The sequence below is a fragment of the Thunnus albacares genome, chromosome 17, assembly GCF_914725855.1.
Source record: "Thunnus albacares chromosome 17, fThuAlb1.1, whole genome shotgun sequence".
In the NCBI taxonomy this organism is placed as follows: Eukaryota; Metazoa; Chordata; class Actinopteri; order Scombriformes; family Scombridae; genus Thunnus; species Thunnus albacares.
The window spans coordinates 24243778-24261230 of record NC_058122.1 but is presented as its reverse complement, the minus strand read 5'-3'; the positions used below and the strand labels follow the sequence as shown (position 1 = coordinate 24261230).

At 40.9% G+C, this 17453-nt stretch overlaps 1 protein-coding gene across 8 annotated transcripts; it reads right to left on the bottom strand.

Annotated features, from left to right (window-relative positions):
* Positions 1-1032: 1032 nt before the first annotated feature.
* Positions 1033-17453, bottom strand: kmt5c (lysine methyltransferase 5C). Of its 8 annotated transcripts, XM_044331009.1 has the most exons (11): positions 17094-17452; positions 16233-16309; positions 15730-15822; positions 15189-15321; positions 13198-13363; positions 12941-13050; positions 12651-12814; positions 11228-11247; positions 10828-10964; positions 10507-10679; positions 1033-8356 (listed from the first exon to the last, which is right to left on the bottom strand). In XM_044331009.1, exons 4-11 carry the CDS (start codon positions 15299-15301, stop codon positions 2730-2732), a joined length of 6510 nt encoding a protein of 2169 aa, XP_044186944.1. In that variant the 5' UTR covers positions 15302-15321; positions 15730-15822; positions 16233-16309; positions 17094-17452; the 3' UTR covers positions 1033-2729. The 8 variants fall into 8 exon arrangements, 7 of the variants coding, with proteins under 7 accessions (XP_044186944.1, XP_044186948.1, XP_044186943.1 ...); XR_006398439.1 differs by lacking the exons at positions 15730-15822; positions 16233-16309 and having other exon boundaries at positions 1033-1617; positions 2026-8356; XM_044331013.1 differs by lacking the exons at positions 15730-15822; positions 16233-16309 and having other exon boundaries at positions 1033-1617; positions 2782-8356; positions 17094-17453.

The window sequence follows — 17453 nt, the reverse complement described above, 5'->3', positions numbered from 1 at the left end:
AAGGCTGCAACCAACAATTATTTTCATTATCAGTAAATCTGACAAACTTGTTTTGTCTGACCAACAGTCAAAAACCCAAAGATGTTGAGTTTACTTTCATGGAAAACTAGGAAAATTAGCAAATATTCACTTTTGCGGGGTCAGTACAAGTGCATTTTTGGCATTTTTAGTTAAAAGGTGAGAAAATGATTACTCAATTATCAAAATTGTTGCCAATTAGTTTCCTGTCAATCGACTAACCAATTCATCCTTGAATCATTTTGGCTCTAGAGTTCTGTCATGTACAGTGGGGATCAATAGGGGCACAGCAACAAACTTTTGCTCTGGAGCCCCACAGGAGGTTTATCCGGCCATGATTACAGTTATTATTAATGTCATTAAATCCACCTGTCAACATATCTGCTGTCTACTATGAATATTGCAGTTATGTGGTATGTATGCACCTATCCAGTACTGAGGTTCTTGATTTGAAGAATGTGAATCTGTATCAGAGCTGAAATTAATAATCAACAGAAAATAGAATAGATAGAATAGAAAGTAAATCAGCAACTCTTATGATAATCCATTTCTTGTTTCAGTCTTAATCTGAATCCCAGAGACAATGGAGTAGACATTTTCTTATAATGAAGCCCACAACTTAAATAATGTAGAAAGGTATGTCATTAAATCTGTCAGACACAGTATAGAAATTACATAATGAGGTACCACCTTGAGGAGAAGTAACAAAGTGGATGTCTTAACTAATTGACTAAATGATTAGATAGATGATCTATTAAGAAGCTAGTCATCCCATCATTCAAATTTACTTTAATAGAGCTTAAACATTTATATTTATCAATTAATTTCCCCTTCTTTTTGGATATAAGTTTGTTACAGCTAATATATACTGTATACACACTATTGTACTACCGTAATAGTACTTGTAATACTATATATAGAAATAATGCAAAGTACATTTGTGATTTCGTGCAATTAAGTGTTAAAAGTAGTACACAAAGAATGTAAAAAGAGTCAAAGAGAGAAAATACAAAAAAGAATTAAGTGTCTTTAATGATATAGGCTACATTTGTACATTTCTACAGCAGACTTTCAGTAAGACTAACTGCCAATTTAGAAAAACAGACAAAGTTTTACCTGTAACAACTGAAAACATGAACTGGATAAGCTGTCCAAGGATTTGAAATTAAATACTCGATGTAAATATTCAGTTCAATATTTTGTCCCATTAAATAAATGATAAAAAACATTTAATAGTTTGAACAATCAATGTGAAATATAAATTACATTAAAGCACCATTTCAAGAATGAGGATATTAAAATAAATAATTGGCCTTTCCATATCGAGACAGTACATTTTCATGGTAGTAATGTAAGGCTGTGCAGTCACACTGAACACTCCTGCCAAATGATGTCAAATGGGTTCAACATACAGTACATAAGGATGTGAAGGGAATGCTCATGTGACTTCCACAATCAACAGCAAATAACTCTGGTTACAATATAAACAACTAATGAATGTGTAGCTCCATCAGCGAACAACAAAAAATAACAGACAGTAACCATGTAGGTGATGCACAACTTAGCCATCTCTTCTTCCCGTAGAATAATCATCAACTCCTTGGGGGGGGGGGGAAACAAAAAACAAACAAATAAATGATAAAAGTGAGTTTCTCAGTGAAAAGATTGTCACTTTTTTTTGATGTAAAATGGTCAAATGTTTTTCTTTAACTTGCAACTGGGAGAACTCCCATTAGTAAGATCTCATGTTGTACTACCCCTCGATCCATTACTGGCCAGAAAAAAAACAACACATTGCAGTTTCTCCCACCCACATCATCCACAAGAAACTAAAGAGAGCAGCTGTGAAATGCTGCAATTCATGTCACGCATGTCTTCACCCGGTAGAGTTGTCCTAGAATATATATATATATGGATATATATATTGTGTCAGGTCTGGAAATCATTTTACTGTACACAGTTCATGCATGAGCCTCTCATTTATGCACTAACGACTAATGATCTTACTTAATTCTGGCATAGCAACTGTCACGCGATCAGGCACAAAAAAACACATGGTACCCTACTTTGATCCCTCGAGACCTGCCTGCCAAATGCATGCACACACACATACACGCACACACACGCAAACACACACACACACACACACACACACACAAAGTGAGAAAAGAGCTTACTGTGAGTATAAAAACGAGGGTAGACTGTTTCAACAGGTGCTTCAAAAAGTCACACAAGAACATATCAAAGACTGAGGCACAAAGCTGCCTTTTTAAAACCCACCAATACAAGTACCAGCAACCGATGATGGTGCTCCTGTGTCTACTGCCATACATTGTATAGAAAAAATTCATACAGCTATGTTACAGTACAAGTAAGAGGGCTTTCAATCATTACAGGGCCTGTAACTTCAAACTTGTGGTCACAAATATATTAAATGCTTTCTCTATGAATTTTTAATTTGGTCTTCTCAGCAAATTGTAGTGGATATTTCATTCTAATAGGCTGATGAGCCCGCTTTACATAAAACCCTGTACAAGTCATTTATACATTAACAGTCCATCAAAATGATGATTTATAAAAAAAGGTCAATCAGTCAGTGGGCTTTAATAACTGGTAGACTATGAATTATAATGTTTACAAAAAACATTTTGTGGCAGATGCTGTTTAATCCGTCTTGAGCACTGGGATCCAGTGACTTCGGCAGGTAGAAATCAATCAGAGTACTGGAGATCTAAGTCGACTGTGCCGTCTGTCACCACTAACCTCACTCTCTTGGGTTTTGTGGCACCTGTGGAGTGAGACGATGTAACAGGTCCATAGTGTGGGGCGCCTTGGTGTTCTCCTGGCTGACACTGTTGCTGCATGTCCTTCCTGCAGTGTTCGTCCTGACCTTTGAGCCCTGAAAATCCACCCAAAGAAAACGACGCTGGGTTAGACAGCTGGGGTCCACAGGGCTCAAGAACCAGCCGCCCTTGGGTGCCTGAAGGTTCCATCAGGCAATGGTAGGTGTAGTTTGTTGAGCCTAGACCTGGGTAACCCTCAGCCCCATCCCTGAGACCCAGGGTCAACGAATGATCTCCACTGAAATTCAGTACGTAAGGAGGGCCTTGATAGCCATAAGGTAAAGAGGCTGAGGAGGTTGATGACTGACTCTTGTTTGCTGGTGCTGGCGTAGCAGGAGGTGTACCGTGGACCACTTGAGGGCTGTTGTGCTGAGACATGGGCGAAAGAGACGAGCCAAAGCTGAAATCAAAAGGGTCCTGCTGAGCGTAACATGGCTGGTGTTTGTGAGAGTTTGACGGAGTAGATTTGTCCTGTTTCAAACCCTTGTCGTGTGGTGATGAATAACCCTCGGACACTTTGCTAGGAAAGAAGAAGGGTCTTGGCAGCGCAGAAAAGTTTTTGTATGTCATATTGATTTCACCACTTTCATGTTTCTCAGATGACATCTTACTTTTATTAAGGGACTGAGGGAAAGAGTTGGACTTGTTGAAATGAGGGTTGGACCTGTTGGGGGTGCTGGAAGGACCGAGATGGTCAACATCCTTTCCGAACCCTTGAACAGAGATGTTGCTTTTATGGTGACTGTCTGTATTGACACCTAGTTTCTGATTCTGTTGCGTCTTCTCAATAGCACCTGATTTTGCGCCAAGTGTTCTGGACATGACGGTCGGGCTGCCAGCAGCCATGGTGTCCTTACAAGGTGCGCTATACAAGTTCTGACTCGGGGTCCCCCCTTGAAACTTAAGCACCCTATGAATAACTGTAGAGGGTTTCTCATGGAAGCTGAATGGATTGTCGGGAGGATTGGGATTTCTCACAGTGAAGAGTTGAGGAGATGAGAATTTGTTAGCCATTTGAGATGGCTGGACGGATTTGGGCAAGCAACTCTGGGACACTCCTCTGACTGTGTTTGGCTGAAAACCAGAAAGGCGCTGGGATTTATTGGGAATGGTCATACGATGGAAGGGCCCGTGGTTTTTAAGGTTAGACTGGGCTTTGAACTGGCTGGTGCTCGCCTTGACGTTGATTGGGGACTGGGGTAAAGTAACAGGAGTTTGAGATGTAACAGAAGATGGTGTTGCACCAAACAAACGAGGCTTGCCAACTAGAGACGAGGGCTGGGTTTTGAGGTCTTCTTTGGACAGCCTCATTCCTGGATTTTTACTCATAATTCGATCTTTTGCAGTCAACTCTGGGTTGCAGAGAGCTGAGAAACTGTAACTGGGGTTGGGTGTGTTTCTGTCTTTGGAGGCATCCTTCGCTTCACATTCCAGAGGAACAGAGTCACTTTTGGAAGAAATTAGACCTGGAAAAAACTGGAGATCCTCACTGCTGAAGTTATTTCCTGGACTGGGAGGGCCAAGGTACGGCGTTTCAGTGGTCCACGTATCAGAGGGGCTGTGGGAGAGGGGACTGCTGAAGGGATCTGTGGGCGGATCTAGTGAACACAGATCTGAAGGGGAAGATGGGAGCATGTTCTGTGGCTGATAATACCCCTCAAAGTTGAGACACTGAAAGTCCAGAAGGTCATCGCAACAGTTCGTGAAGCTGGGCTCACCGGCAAGCATGTTATCTGCAATTGTGAATGGAGGAGACTGAGACGGAGGCTGGATGACAGAATTAGAGGTGCTGGAACAGGCTGCTGGTTTTTCCAAAGTCTGGGATGAACACAAGCCCTCAGAGAGCCTGGAGAGACTGTTGTCAATTTGTTGGAGAGTGTGACTAAGACAAGTGGTGGGTGTTTCTATAGGCCCACACTTGTGCGTCCTCTCCATTTTGTGCCTCTGTTTCCTTCCTCCGCTGTTCATCTCTGGCCTTTCAGTGGTTATATTTGCAGCAGAGGATATAACTTCAGTTTTATTGTCATTAATAGGGGAAGACAGAGACAGCGGTGACAGAGACAAGGAAAATGGTGGCGGTTCTGTTTTCAGAAGGGCTGAGTTGCTGTTCAGCCTCTGAGAAGATACGCACTCTTCCTTGAGCTTGTTAAAATCAAGCAATCCTTTTTGTTTCCCTAAAACTTGACCCTTTATCTCTCTCTTAATGTTGGGCTCTACTTTAAGGTCAGTTAGTTTGAGCTCCTCATCCTTGCTGTCCACCTCCCAAATATCCTGCGCCTTCCTCCGAAGTTTAATTACTGGTAATGGAAGACCATTAAAATCCAATTCGAGCTCCTGTTTATGTTGTGACGCACTTTCAAACAAGCAGCAATTCTTTAAAAAACGATCTTCAATTTTTGTTTCTTGCACTACGGCCGGCACAGTCTCAACATCATTTTTAAGACTTTCTAGTTTTTCCGGCAGCAGCTTGACTCCGACTAGAATCTCCCTATCGAGCTTCTCTTTCGTTTCTACTTTGTCAGCGGTAGATTCACTGGGTCCGTTTTCAACTTTTTCAACGTCTTGGTCCTTCTCCGATTTTGCATCTGTGGGGAAATTGGTGGGTTGACTTTCACTCCGCCTCTCGCCTCTTCTTTTCAAACGATGCAACATGCTCTTTGACTTCTTACTTGCCTGCACGTGAGCCTGAGCCGCCTCCATCTCCATGTTTAAAATGGATACGGAGTCCATGATGGCTTTAAAAGGATCACAGGTCATCAACTCATCTCTCTTCTCTGTTTTTAATGCCATATTTTCAACTCCCGTATGCATCTCCCAGACTTTCCCTCTCCTCCTCTTGAAGCGGATCTTAAAATTAAGGTCTGGCTTTGTTTCCTCCGAATCACTTTCTTGGAGGGGTAACGTTTCCACCTCCTCTTCCTTTTGAGATTTACTTCGAGTTGTTACGATACAACACTCCTGGATTTTAGCAGGATCCTCAGCTTTTTTGTCCCCTGCGAGCTTTTCGCTCTGTAGTGTCTGAGCATTGTCAACGTCATCCTTATCTTGCCTCTCTAATTTACACCTTCGAACTTTCCTCAATAAATGGCTTCTCTGAACTTCATTAGTTCTGGAGCGAAGCACTCTGTGAAAGACGTTTTGTTTTGTGGTCCTTTTGGAGGTTAACCTCTGGACTTCTGAACTCCTATATCTGCTTTTACCTTCTTTTTTTACTTTACTACTCTCCCCTGAACACTGGGTAATGCCCTGCCTGTTGTCTGTGGAGGAATTTAACTCGGGGGCTTCTTTAGAGGCTTGATCTGAAGCAGAATTCAAACCTTGTTCAGGGTCTAATTCGACAGAACTTCGAAATGTACGTTTCTTCAGAGGTATGTTGGACTGTATGTGTGCCTGTGGATTGATGTCTGGATGCAGATTAGTAATAACCTTTGCTGAAATTGGTGACTTAAGAGGTAGAGGGTTGAGACAGGCGGCCGGTGGGTCATCATGTCTCTGTGGTGACTGACGCTTTGAACTATCTTCTCTCGTTTCAGTCTTAGGAGTAGCCGGAGCGTCCTCGCTCAAGTGTCCCTTGGAGTTTTGCTTATCTTCCGCTTTTGTTTTCGCTGCTCTGGGCCTCATCTTTCGTCTTATAATCCTCCCCTGCACTGAGCGATGGTACCTGCCTCCATTTATTTCAGTCTGTTGTGCTTCCTCCTCGGGACTTTGCACGTCTTTAAGAGCAGAGGTAGATAACCGTCCTCCTACGATATCTAATCTCTTATCTATTAAGCGTTTATCTTTTCTTAAAATATCAGACAACAGAACCTTCGCCTGCTTTATGACGACATCTTCTTCAAGCCTACTTACTGGTTGTTTACTCACACTCTTAACCGTTTGCCCTGACAGTTGAACTCCGTCCTCTTTACATGCATCATTTACTTTATTTTTAATACACTGCATGTTGTTTTGTCCTCCAGTTTTTTCACTGGACACAATTTTACATTCAGACTCTTTCACTTTTTCCTTTGCCTGCTTTATGACGACATCTTCATGCCTACTTACTGGCTGTTTACTCACACTCTTTGCCGTTCGCTCTGAGCGTTGAACAACTACGTCCTCCTTACATGCATCCTTTAATTTATTTTTAATACACTGCAAGTTATTTTGTCCTCCAGTTTTTTCACTGGATACATTTTTACATTTGGACTCTTTCACTTCTTCCAGAGCCCTGTTAACTTTACATTCCGTAACCGTAGGTATAGCGTTTTCTTTCTGACCTTCAATTTGGCCTTTTACAATGTCCTGCTGCTGCCCCTGTGTTTTTTCTCCTGACACCGTTTGTATTTCGATAACCTTATCATCCCCCTTTTTCTCGCCGTGTGATAAATCACCCGCCGTCTCACTTGCGTGTCGCTTCCTCACATTTACTTTATCTATGGCCTTGAAAAACATTTCCCTCACCCCTCTGTTACCTTCAGCTGTGCAGATGTCCGACCGTTCTGCCTGCCTCTGCTGTGATCTGGACACTCTTTTTTCTGGCTGTACTGTCGGAGTCACTGGTTTCGGGGCCTGGCTCTGCCTGCTCCTTCCTCTTACCACCACTCTTCCTTTCCTGTCCTCTGAGGTATTTTCTGCTCCTAAACTTTGTTGCACTGATAACCTTGTTAGGCTGACTGTAAGGTATTGCTTCAGTGATATTAGTGGATTGTCCACAGCTTTCTTAGATACATCTTTGACACTCTGACAAACTTCGAACAGGGGCGAAGCTCTGATGGTCTTGTGCTCGGCTTCCTCCGCCGCTGGATTTTGAGCCGGGGTGATGGTGCAAGATTCGACGCCGCTGTCGTTTCTGCTTTGACTTTCTGTGATTGCCTTTTCTATTTTCTCTTGTTTTATTGCACTGCAGGTTTCGTCGCAGTCGACAGGGTGACAAACTGTTGTAGTGTTAGCTGTGTTGCTGTTGGACCCCGCTTGATGTACGAGCGCGGTCTGAACCATGCTCCTTGTTCTTGAAGAGGTCCTCAAGTGAACTGTTCGCCCCTCCAACACTTTGACAGACTTCCCATTGAGGCCTGTGCTAGTTGCTACTGCCCGTGTGTTTTTCTGATGGACCGACATGGAGGAATTTAGAGTGAAAGGCTTCAAGTTTACCTCTTCAGTCCCTTTTTCACTGCTGCTATTTCCTTCACTGGTTGAATTCAGTTCACTCGGTGTGTTATCTTTTTGCTCCACTTCTTCTAGTCGATGCAGCAAGGCCCTTTCTTTGCTCTTTGGATCCTTACAATTGAGTAAAAAATCCACCGAGTGGCGCCTCACTCTGATTCTAAGGTCCCTCAGTGTAACTTGAGACAAAAGCGGAACTGTCCGACGCTGTTTGGCTGTAGAAGATTTCAACGGATGCTTTCCTGATCGTCTGTGCTTCTCTCGTCTCCACTGCTGCGTTTGACTCAGTTTCCTGTTCTTCAAGGCATTCCTCCTCATCTGCTGGGTAAAGGAATTCCTCGAGGGGATGGCTATGAATGAAAGACAACAAAAGAAGAAGCTGTTGAACTTGAGCCGCTCTATACAAAAGCATTTCTCCTACCGCTCGACGCGAGCGGCGCTTAAACGATAAACCTAGTACCCCGAGCCGAGACGCGATCGCGGAGACGCATCGATGTGATTCAATTGACCAAATCATTAAATTGCTTTAATTCATTTCCTATCAAGTAAGCAATTTACTTCACAGCAGATGCCGAGATAGCCTGTAGTATGAAGCAAGCAGGTGACGCTGGGAAACAGTGTTGAGAGTGTATAAAGACGACTCTTACTGTAAAATGTTGTCTATATATTAAAAATGGTATGATTCTACTGTATCCACTTTTTTTATTTAAGTTATAAAACATCATAGAATCTTTAAATTATTATATTAACCCCTAACAGGGGCTTGTAGAGACGGGAATGTCGCTTCCTACATCAGCAAATAAAATGACTAACAGCCACAGGAACAACTCTCATGCTTAAAAAGATAAACAAATGTTACGTTGCTATACGTTTAAGCTACTGTAGCTGCTAAAAAGATGTCAGATCACATGTAATCTAATCAATACTGTTAATCAATACTGTAGTAGCTGCTGTAATTTAGGGAATTACATACATACATACATACATACATACATACAGGTATGTTTGAGTAAAATGTGTTTTTTTTTTTTATCTGACTAAATCTAATAAAGAGTTTTAATGTCTAACTTGTTCATGTTTATGATGTTTGTGTTATAATTATTTTAAATCCTCCATGATTAAGCCTTTTTGTTTGTTGCTACGGTTACATAAACATACATATGCAACTTATCGTGCTGAAGTTTTGTTTTGTCTAAAACAGATAAAGACAAAAACAAAATAAAACAGAGCTGCGACTCCATCGACAGGAAGTTAATCGCCAACTGTTTTGATAACTGATTGATCGTTTTGAATCATTTTTCAAGAAAAAAACGTCCAAATTCTCTGATTCCAGCTTCTTTAATGTTATTTTCTGGTTTATTTAGTCTTCTATGATCACAAACTAAATATCAGCGGACATTTATTACACCAAACAACTAATCGAGAAAACATTCAACAGTTTAATCGATCGAACTGTTAGTTGCAGCTCTAAAACAGAATAAAAGTGTTTCAACATTATTTACCAGTCAGTAAACATGTTTGCAGATACCGAACCCTGGTGTCACAGTGAAGCAACACGGTCTACTTCCTGAACAAGCCCGCAGTATCAGATCAGTGTAGATGAAGCTGTATGTATGTTAACAGGAAGTAGATGATTACATTCACAGTAATTATACAGCTGCTCTAAATCTGTTCCTGAAGAGACGACGTTGTTCGTTAACAGCAAACTGACGGCTCGTTTCAGGTCTAACATGGTGCAGAGCTGCAACAATTAGTCGATTAATCCATGAGTTGATCGACAGAAAATTAATCGCCAACCGTTTTGATAATAGAATAATCATTTTAGTAATTTTTGAAGTAAAAATGCCAAATGTTTGTTGGGTCCTGCTTCTCCAATGTGATGATTTAATTCTTGTCTTTGTCATATATGATCTTTAAACTGAATATCTTTGTTTTTGGATGGTCGGTCGGACAAAACAAGACATTTGAAGACGTCATCTTTCACTCTGGGAAACTATAACGAGCATTTTTCACTATTTCCTAACATTTTATGACAAAACGATTATTTGATCAATAACGCGAATACCCGATAGTTGCAGCAATATATGTTATTACGAGTTTAAAAGCAGTTAAAAGGCCACCTTGCAGATTTTTAAACATGAATTAAATCATGTTCACGTGTAAAAATAAAAGATTCCAGCGAGGTTTGTACAACATGGACCTTCATGAACGAGCCGTGTCGGTTGTCCTTCAAGGCTTTCAGTTTGATGGAGCGTTTAATGATAATGAGCTGACTGTCGAGCTGTTATTCTTGATATTACTGCTCTATAATTGCATTTGCTACTAATATTCCTGCCAGTAACGCATGTCTTCTGTTTGAATTAGCTGACTGTCAATATTCAGTTTGTTATTTTCACTTTTAACTGTACTTAGCAATGATTTTAATTATCTTTTTACTTTTTATGAGTATCAATAACTGGTTTGAAAGATATAATTTTAGAGAAAATCCTAAACCGGTTACCTTTAAAGATACCTGAGTGTAATCCTGGTATTATCGGCCTGGTAGGTAGATGCCCCTTCTCTCTGTGATGACGAAGAAATCTCTCTCGCAGACGGTACTTCTGGCCCACAGAGTCCTTTGTTTCTTCACATTCAGGTTGTTTCCCTCTGTGTTTGAAGTGGCCTTCTCCTTTCCTAAAGAGCAGTTCAAATTACAAAATGAAACTTACGTTAAAGAGGTTTTTTTTTTTTTCTCCCCTCAGATCTGATAAACAAAATCTTCAGTTTTAAAACTGAACTAAGCTATATTAAAAGACAAACTCTGATCAGATGATGGACACACCTCTCGCAGGTGCAGCATTCACACATTTCGTTTCCTTCCCCAAAAAAACTGGCACCATAGTAACACGTGATCTCCTCCCCGGGGGAGATGGGTCGAATCACCTCGACACAAGCGCCGTTCTTCTCACCAGGGACGAACTGGGAGGGTGAAAAAAGGGGGGAAAAAAATGACAAAGACAAAAGGTTGGTTGACCCATGAGACATAAAAACCACAGCAGTTAGTAAACAGAAGGAGAAGATGTGCTTTTAGGAGTTTAATTCTGCATCTAAAATACAGATTTTAATATTAAAAATGCGAGTATTACAATAAATCTTACTGGATCGTGCAAATAAAGCATTTATCAGTTACACATAATGCATTTGTCCAATCTCTTTAATGTATGTGATGAATAAATGTTTACCTTGCAGTTTGGTTTGCAGTCTTCAATCCGGAAAGACAAACAAAGAGATAAAAGATGTAAAGTTATTAATTCAATCAGACAGATGAATGCATGGGGCTCAACGTTTTTGTTGATCAGCTGATTTGTACTCAATTCATTTGGTAAAAGGCTGAAAAGGCTAAGCTGATTAACTCTCAAACATTATTAAAAAGATCTTGTCAGACGCTGTCCTCCGAGTGGATGAAAGAATGAACTTCACTGAACCGCCTGTTAACATTAACATCAGTTAACATTACACTGACTGACACGCAGTTCATCTGACTTCTGTCATTGACAAAACGCTCGTGTAATGAAATGAAATGATTCATTTACAGAGTTATACTGAACAGCAGGCATTTTTTTAAGCTTATTTGTTTGGGCATTTCACCTATAATGACCAGCTGATGGTATGTTAATGATACAGATACAGTCCTGGCTACCACCTCCATTGATTCACTGCTCATTTTCTCTGTGGTAAAAAAAATAGTTTATGCAAAATCTGTTTTTTTTTGGTACAAGCTACATAAAATACTCGTCTAGCTGCGCAGAGAAAACTCTCTCAAAACCACTGCACTGATAGGAAAAACTAAAGCAACTTCAGGAACCGCACAAGTCTCTAAGATAGGGAGAAATAATCTCTGTTACATAAAGATGAGGAAGAAATTCACAAACTTAATAATAGTGGAAAATATTTGTAAGTGGAATTTAATAATTCAGGAAGTTAAAACTTGGTCTGAATTTGAAAGACAAAAGATATTTTGCTAAAACTCCTGAACGCAAATACTTTAATAACACAACAAAACATCCAAAAAAAACAGTCAATAGTGTTGAGAGAAGGACATTAAGCATCACATGCATAATAGATTATTTCCCTGTGTGTGTGTGTGTGTGTGTGTTTACTTTGGTCTGGATTCAGATCGATGCAGGCACACATCCTGGATCAGACTTTATATGTTGGTTAGAGGTGAAATCAGAAGCTGTTGCTAATCCAGCTCTGAAGCGCTCGGATTGACAAATTAATCTTTCCCAACGTGGATATAAAGGCCTAATCACTCTTTTTTTTTTTTTTTTTTGTTACCATGTAATTTGCAAATATATTTGGATATATGACTGAAAGGCTTGATGTAACATGAAAAATCGTATTTTGTGTGTCTTTAAAATGAAAATTAATCCTCTTTCAGTAACGTCAGTAATCAAACGGCAGAAAGAAAACAAATAACTAATTGTTGTGTTTTGTGATTCAACGCATTAAAAAGAGTGATTGTAGTTTCTAATCTTGTATTTTGAATGTTGGCGTCTGGATCACTGACCTTTAAAAACTTAAAGGTGAAATATATATGTATATGTGTGTGTGTGTGTGTGTGTGTGTTGGGAAAGAATGAGTCATGAATGCAAACACGCTCACCGTGGTTGATAAAAGCTGCAGGCCCGAGCCAGAGCTGAGCGCAGCGTTTGCGTGTGGAATACATCACGCTGAAGTCGTTGACTCCCGCCCTCAGCACGGCGCTGTCAGCAGGGCTCAGCTCCGCTATGCAGCCCAGCAGCACCTCCACCCGCTCCCCCGCAAACCTGCAGAGCAACAACTCCATCGTCAACACGTCTACAATATTTAAAAAAAAAAACAACAAACACACACACACACAGCTACATACATGCTACTTGGACACATATATGGTTTAAAGTGTGAGAGATTACCAGTGCCTCGTGGAGGTTATCTTTGCTCCGTTGGTCTCTGATGAGTATCTGTCACAGGACTCTATCTTGACGCCGCTATCCAACAGGAAGGCACTGAGGTAGCGATACACCTGCAGACACCGGAGACGGTTCAGTGTTCACACGTTCAAAAGAATCAGCGGATAAACCTCACACGAAAAAGACGACAACTTCCAAACACAACTCCCATAACACGTTTTTATATTTATACTGGTTTGTTAACTTAAACATCTGCCTACATGTTGTCTCAGCAGCTCCTGTCGATGGCTTCCCAAAGCGTTGAAGTAGTCACCGGCGAGCTCGCCGACCGTCAGCGCCTCGAACGTAGCGTTGAAGTCGTGCGTACGTTGAAAGCGCAGCAGGGTCTCTTTGAGGTTCCCCCAGCGCCGGACCTCTGGTGGTGGACTGGAGAGGAGAGAAAAAGCAGAAACACTGTGTCAGTCCAGATGTGTCTGTGCAAAACACTATTTTTAACCCGCATGTTAATCATTGAAATATTTTGTGCTCAGACTTGTCGTTTATCATCTCTTAAGGGAGTCAAAGATTTTAAAAATATACAGATAAAATAGCAAAAATCATACTGAAACACTTTCACATCATATTCAACACATTTATGAATAACTCAATTAAACAGATATTTTAATAACAATAAGACTAATAATATATTGTTATTATGAATAAAAAGTAATAATAGATTTCTCCAAAGAAATCCCAGGTTGCCGGAAGCCACAATAAGAAGCAGCGTGCATCAATCACTACATGATGAAAACAAATGATTGGTGACGGTTCTCACACGAGCATCTTGTCTATTTTCCCAGCTGTGGAGGTTCGTGCTGTATTAAGTTATACAATAAGTTCCATCAGACCAAGTTTAACATCAAGTGGAGTGAACAGTGAGCAGGGACTCAGCTGGTTTTTAAAGTTATGCCCAGTTAGTCGAAGTCTAAATGTGTTTGTAAAGCTCATTTAAAGCAGCCAAAGTTGACCAAAGTGTTTGAAACAGGCTTAATACCTAAATAAATGAATATAAAAGTATATAACAGATGAGAATAAAAGAAAACAATAAACATAATAACAATAATAAAAGAGTTGCAGCACAATAGAAGATAAAGTCAAGGTGTCGAGCTCAACTTGAATAGATTACCAGTGAGAAGAAGCTCTTCAGCAGCGACTTTAACAGTTCTTATATGAACAGGTAAGCTGTTCCAGGGGTTTGAAGCAGCCACCACACAGGCTCAGTCTGGATCTCAGAACATCCAAGAACATCTGGTTGGTCAACTTCAGCGCTCTAACATTCAATAAAATCTTAAAAATCAATCTTGAAACGGATTGGAAGCTAATAGAGATGTTGTTGTGTGATCAGTTCATCTGCCTTTTAAACATGTATTTTAATCATAGACCACAACATTCAAAGAGCTTGATACCGCCTGCTTGTTGTCTCTGCTCCTGCTTTTTAGAAACTTGCTGTGAAACCAAATGCTCACCACATCAAATAAACTTTAAATAGCATAGCGAGGACAATAACTCACTGATATTACTTTCGTTTTCCAAGTGAAGAAATGTTTAACTTATGTGTCTATATATAAGACACCGTAAAAGGACAGGTTTACAATTTTTCAAGTCTGTCTTAAAACAGCAGTCAGGAGTCCAAATGAACATTGAAACATGTTTTTCTTGCTGTAATCATTCCTCCCTTCATAATGCACTTACAGTGTAAGTGATGGGAGACAAAATCCACAGTCCTCCTTTCTTTGCAAAAATGTATTTAAAAGTTTATCTGAGGCTAAATTGAAGCTTCAGCTGAGTCAAATCAAGCAGTTATCTTTCAACATTACAGTCTTTTTTGTGCCAAAGTCCCTCTTTTTGTTACCCGCAGCTCAACAGGGAAACACAAAGAGGGAATTTGTTGCTAAAAAGACTGTAAACGTGGCAGATATCCACTTGATATGACTAACTCAGACTGCTGAAGCCTCATATAAACTTCACTTTCACACACATTTTTGTTGAAAAGACTGTAGATTTTATCCCCCATCACTTACATTACAAGTGTATTTGGAGTAAATGTTCTTATAGTCAGTATGAACAAGAGGAATTATTACAGTGTGAAAAACCTGTTGGGCTCTTGACGACTGTTTTAAGACACACTTGAAAGATTTAAGGACAGGTCTCGGTGTCGTATCACTCATGAATACACAGTAACACATGTATTTGTGATGGAGTGAGAGATTACCTGATGTTCATTTTGTGGGTGCTGAAGCCCAGCAGAGGGTCCAGCACCAAACTGGTGGCCAGGTCATCGGTCTCACACAGCTCCTTCACACTCATTCTAGTGCATCCGTCCATCGCCTCCCACCATCAGCATGCTGCAATCACAGGAGTCAAAGTAAGGTTAGGAAAACAACAACAACAACAAACCACATTCATGTGTAAGTGTGTTTACATGCACACAAGTATCCCGGTTATGCGTTGCACACGTAAACACATCGGGGTCGTAAATTAACAGCGTCTCGGAGCAAAAGGGCGCTACAAATAAGTCAAACTGCCCTTGGACTTGAGGATGACAGAAGTCTTTAAATGCCCTCGTAAAATAAACAGCTAAACAAAGACATTTTTTGTAAAGTGTGGCCCTGATGTTGCTCTGTATTCCTGGCTGGGACAGTCAGGCTTCCGTACGTGCACCCCCCTCTTCCCGCTCCAGGGGTTGTGAGGTTGTGAGGCAGCCACGACGGCCACTAATGATAACGTTACCAACATGCATCGTTTTCACAAACCTGTCACACTTCCAGCTGAGTCACAATCAGATCAAAATGAAAGTACTTTAGAAGTCTGGACAGTCTCTGACCCTCTCCTGGTCTGCACTGTGCCTAAAAGAAAAAAAGCTGTCATAGCGCATGTTATTTTAAACAGAGCGCCATATATAACATACCAGACAATCAGCAATGTTGTTGAGATGTCGAACTGTGACGTTATTGGGCAACGTTATGTTTATTGTTTCTACTTTTGAAAATAAAGCATGCATGAAATGGGTAAAAACACTCACGTAGTTCTAATCTGTAACTGGGATTATAACTCAGTGTTTTACCCATTAAATGTTCTTGCACTGTAAGTTCAGCTGCTCCCTTTGCTTTTCTTTTAATAAGAGTCATTGAATATTTGTCTGTCATGCAACACAGAACTACGGTATTTCCCATCATTTGAAAAAAAATGTGCTGGAAATGATCCAAAACGCCCCCGAAACATATTTCATGAGGGCAAAAAAAAGTTAATTTCCTACCCTGCTAGATACGCTAGTCCAACAGAAACCAGGATACTGTGGCATGTAAACACCTCATCCATGTTTATGATCATTGTCTGTTGGTAGAGAAATGGGTAGCTGAGATAAGAATCAGATTTATTTGCCAAGTACAAGCAATTCAATGTGGTCCAGATGTCAACAGAAAAGGCAATAAACATGAGCAATTAACATAAACATAAGAGGATCAGAATGAGAGGACTGCGCGCTTGCATACTGACGTGATAAAAGGTGCGTGTGCAAAAAAACAATGTAAATATAAGTATAAATACTATGTGCATGTATATTAACATGATTAAAACTATGTGTCTGCAAGATTATGATATGGTGAGGCCACACAGATGAGCAGAAACCTGGATGCTGTGAGAATCGTGTCAGCAGGTAAATGATTAACCAGGTTTCCCTCATGCTCCACATGTAAACACCACATCCAGAATGTGATCATAACCAGGATACTTGTGTGCATGTAAATGCACTCTTTATGAGTTGTGCATCTCAGCTGATCCAGCCTGCAAATGACACAACATTAGTTACTTGATCATTTGCAGAAGTTGGCTTCACAGACCCGTCATGCATCTGCTAAACTGAGCTTGCACCCACCAGTTAACGGGGCTGTGTTGGTTAGGAATGTGCCTTAGCTTTTAGCGCGTCAGCTTGCTGTGAAAAATACGCTCGGCTATCAGCTGTGGACAGAGAGAGAAGCTAATAGCAGCTAGCATAGCCGGCCTGCGGCTAACATGACTGCATCGGATCGGTGATGAGATGCAGCAACTAAGAGCCGTGCTGTGAAGCAAAGCGCTGCTACCGGGATGCATGCTGGCGATAAAGATGTCGAAAAACTACCTGGGAGTGTTTTGTAGTCAACGAAAGTCTCGTCAGATGGACAGTTTATCGAAAGCTTGTCGCCTGCTTTCGCTCCCGTTCACCTGGGCAGGGAGAGAGTTAGCCTAGCAGCAGCTAGCTCTCCGTCCGTCCGGCCAGACGAAAAATGGAGTCTCCTCGTCACTTCTGGAATTTGCTGGTTTGTTGGCGACTGCAAATCCCAGTTTGAATGCCAAAAAAAATGGCAAATGTGCAGCAGGGAGGGTGACAAACGAGCTGGGAAATGTATGTGTTATGATGCTAGCTAACTAGCGTTGCACAAGGCTCGTCTGGTAGCAAAAAGTTGATGAGCGACGTCCAGTCAATGCAACCGAACTACTA

Coding starts and splice junctions, on each gene's coding strand:
- kmt5c (XM_044331011.1), bottom strand. CDS start 15,301: ATGGACGGATGCACTAGAATGAGTGTGAAGGAGCTGTGTGAGACCGAT. Junction 12,815..12,940: donor ATAACCTCCACGAGGCACTG/GTAATCTCTCAC, acceptor GTTGCTCTGCAG/GTTTGCGGGGGAGCGGGTGG. Junction 8,357..10,506: donor ACACTCAGGTATCTTTAAAG/GTAACCGGTTTA, acceptor TTTCATTCATAG/CCATCCCCTCGAGGAATTCC.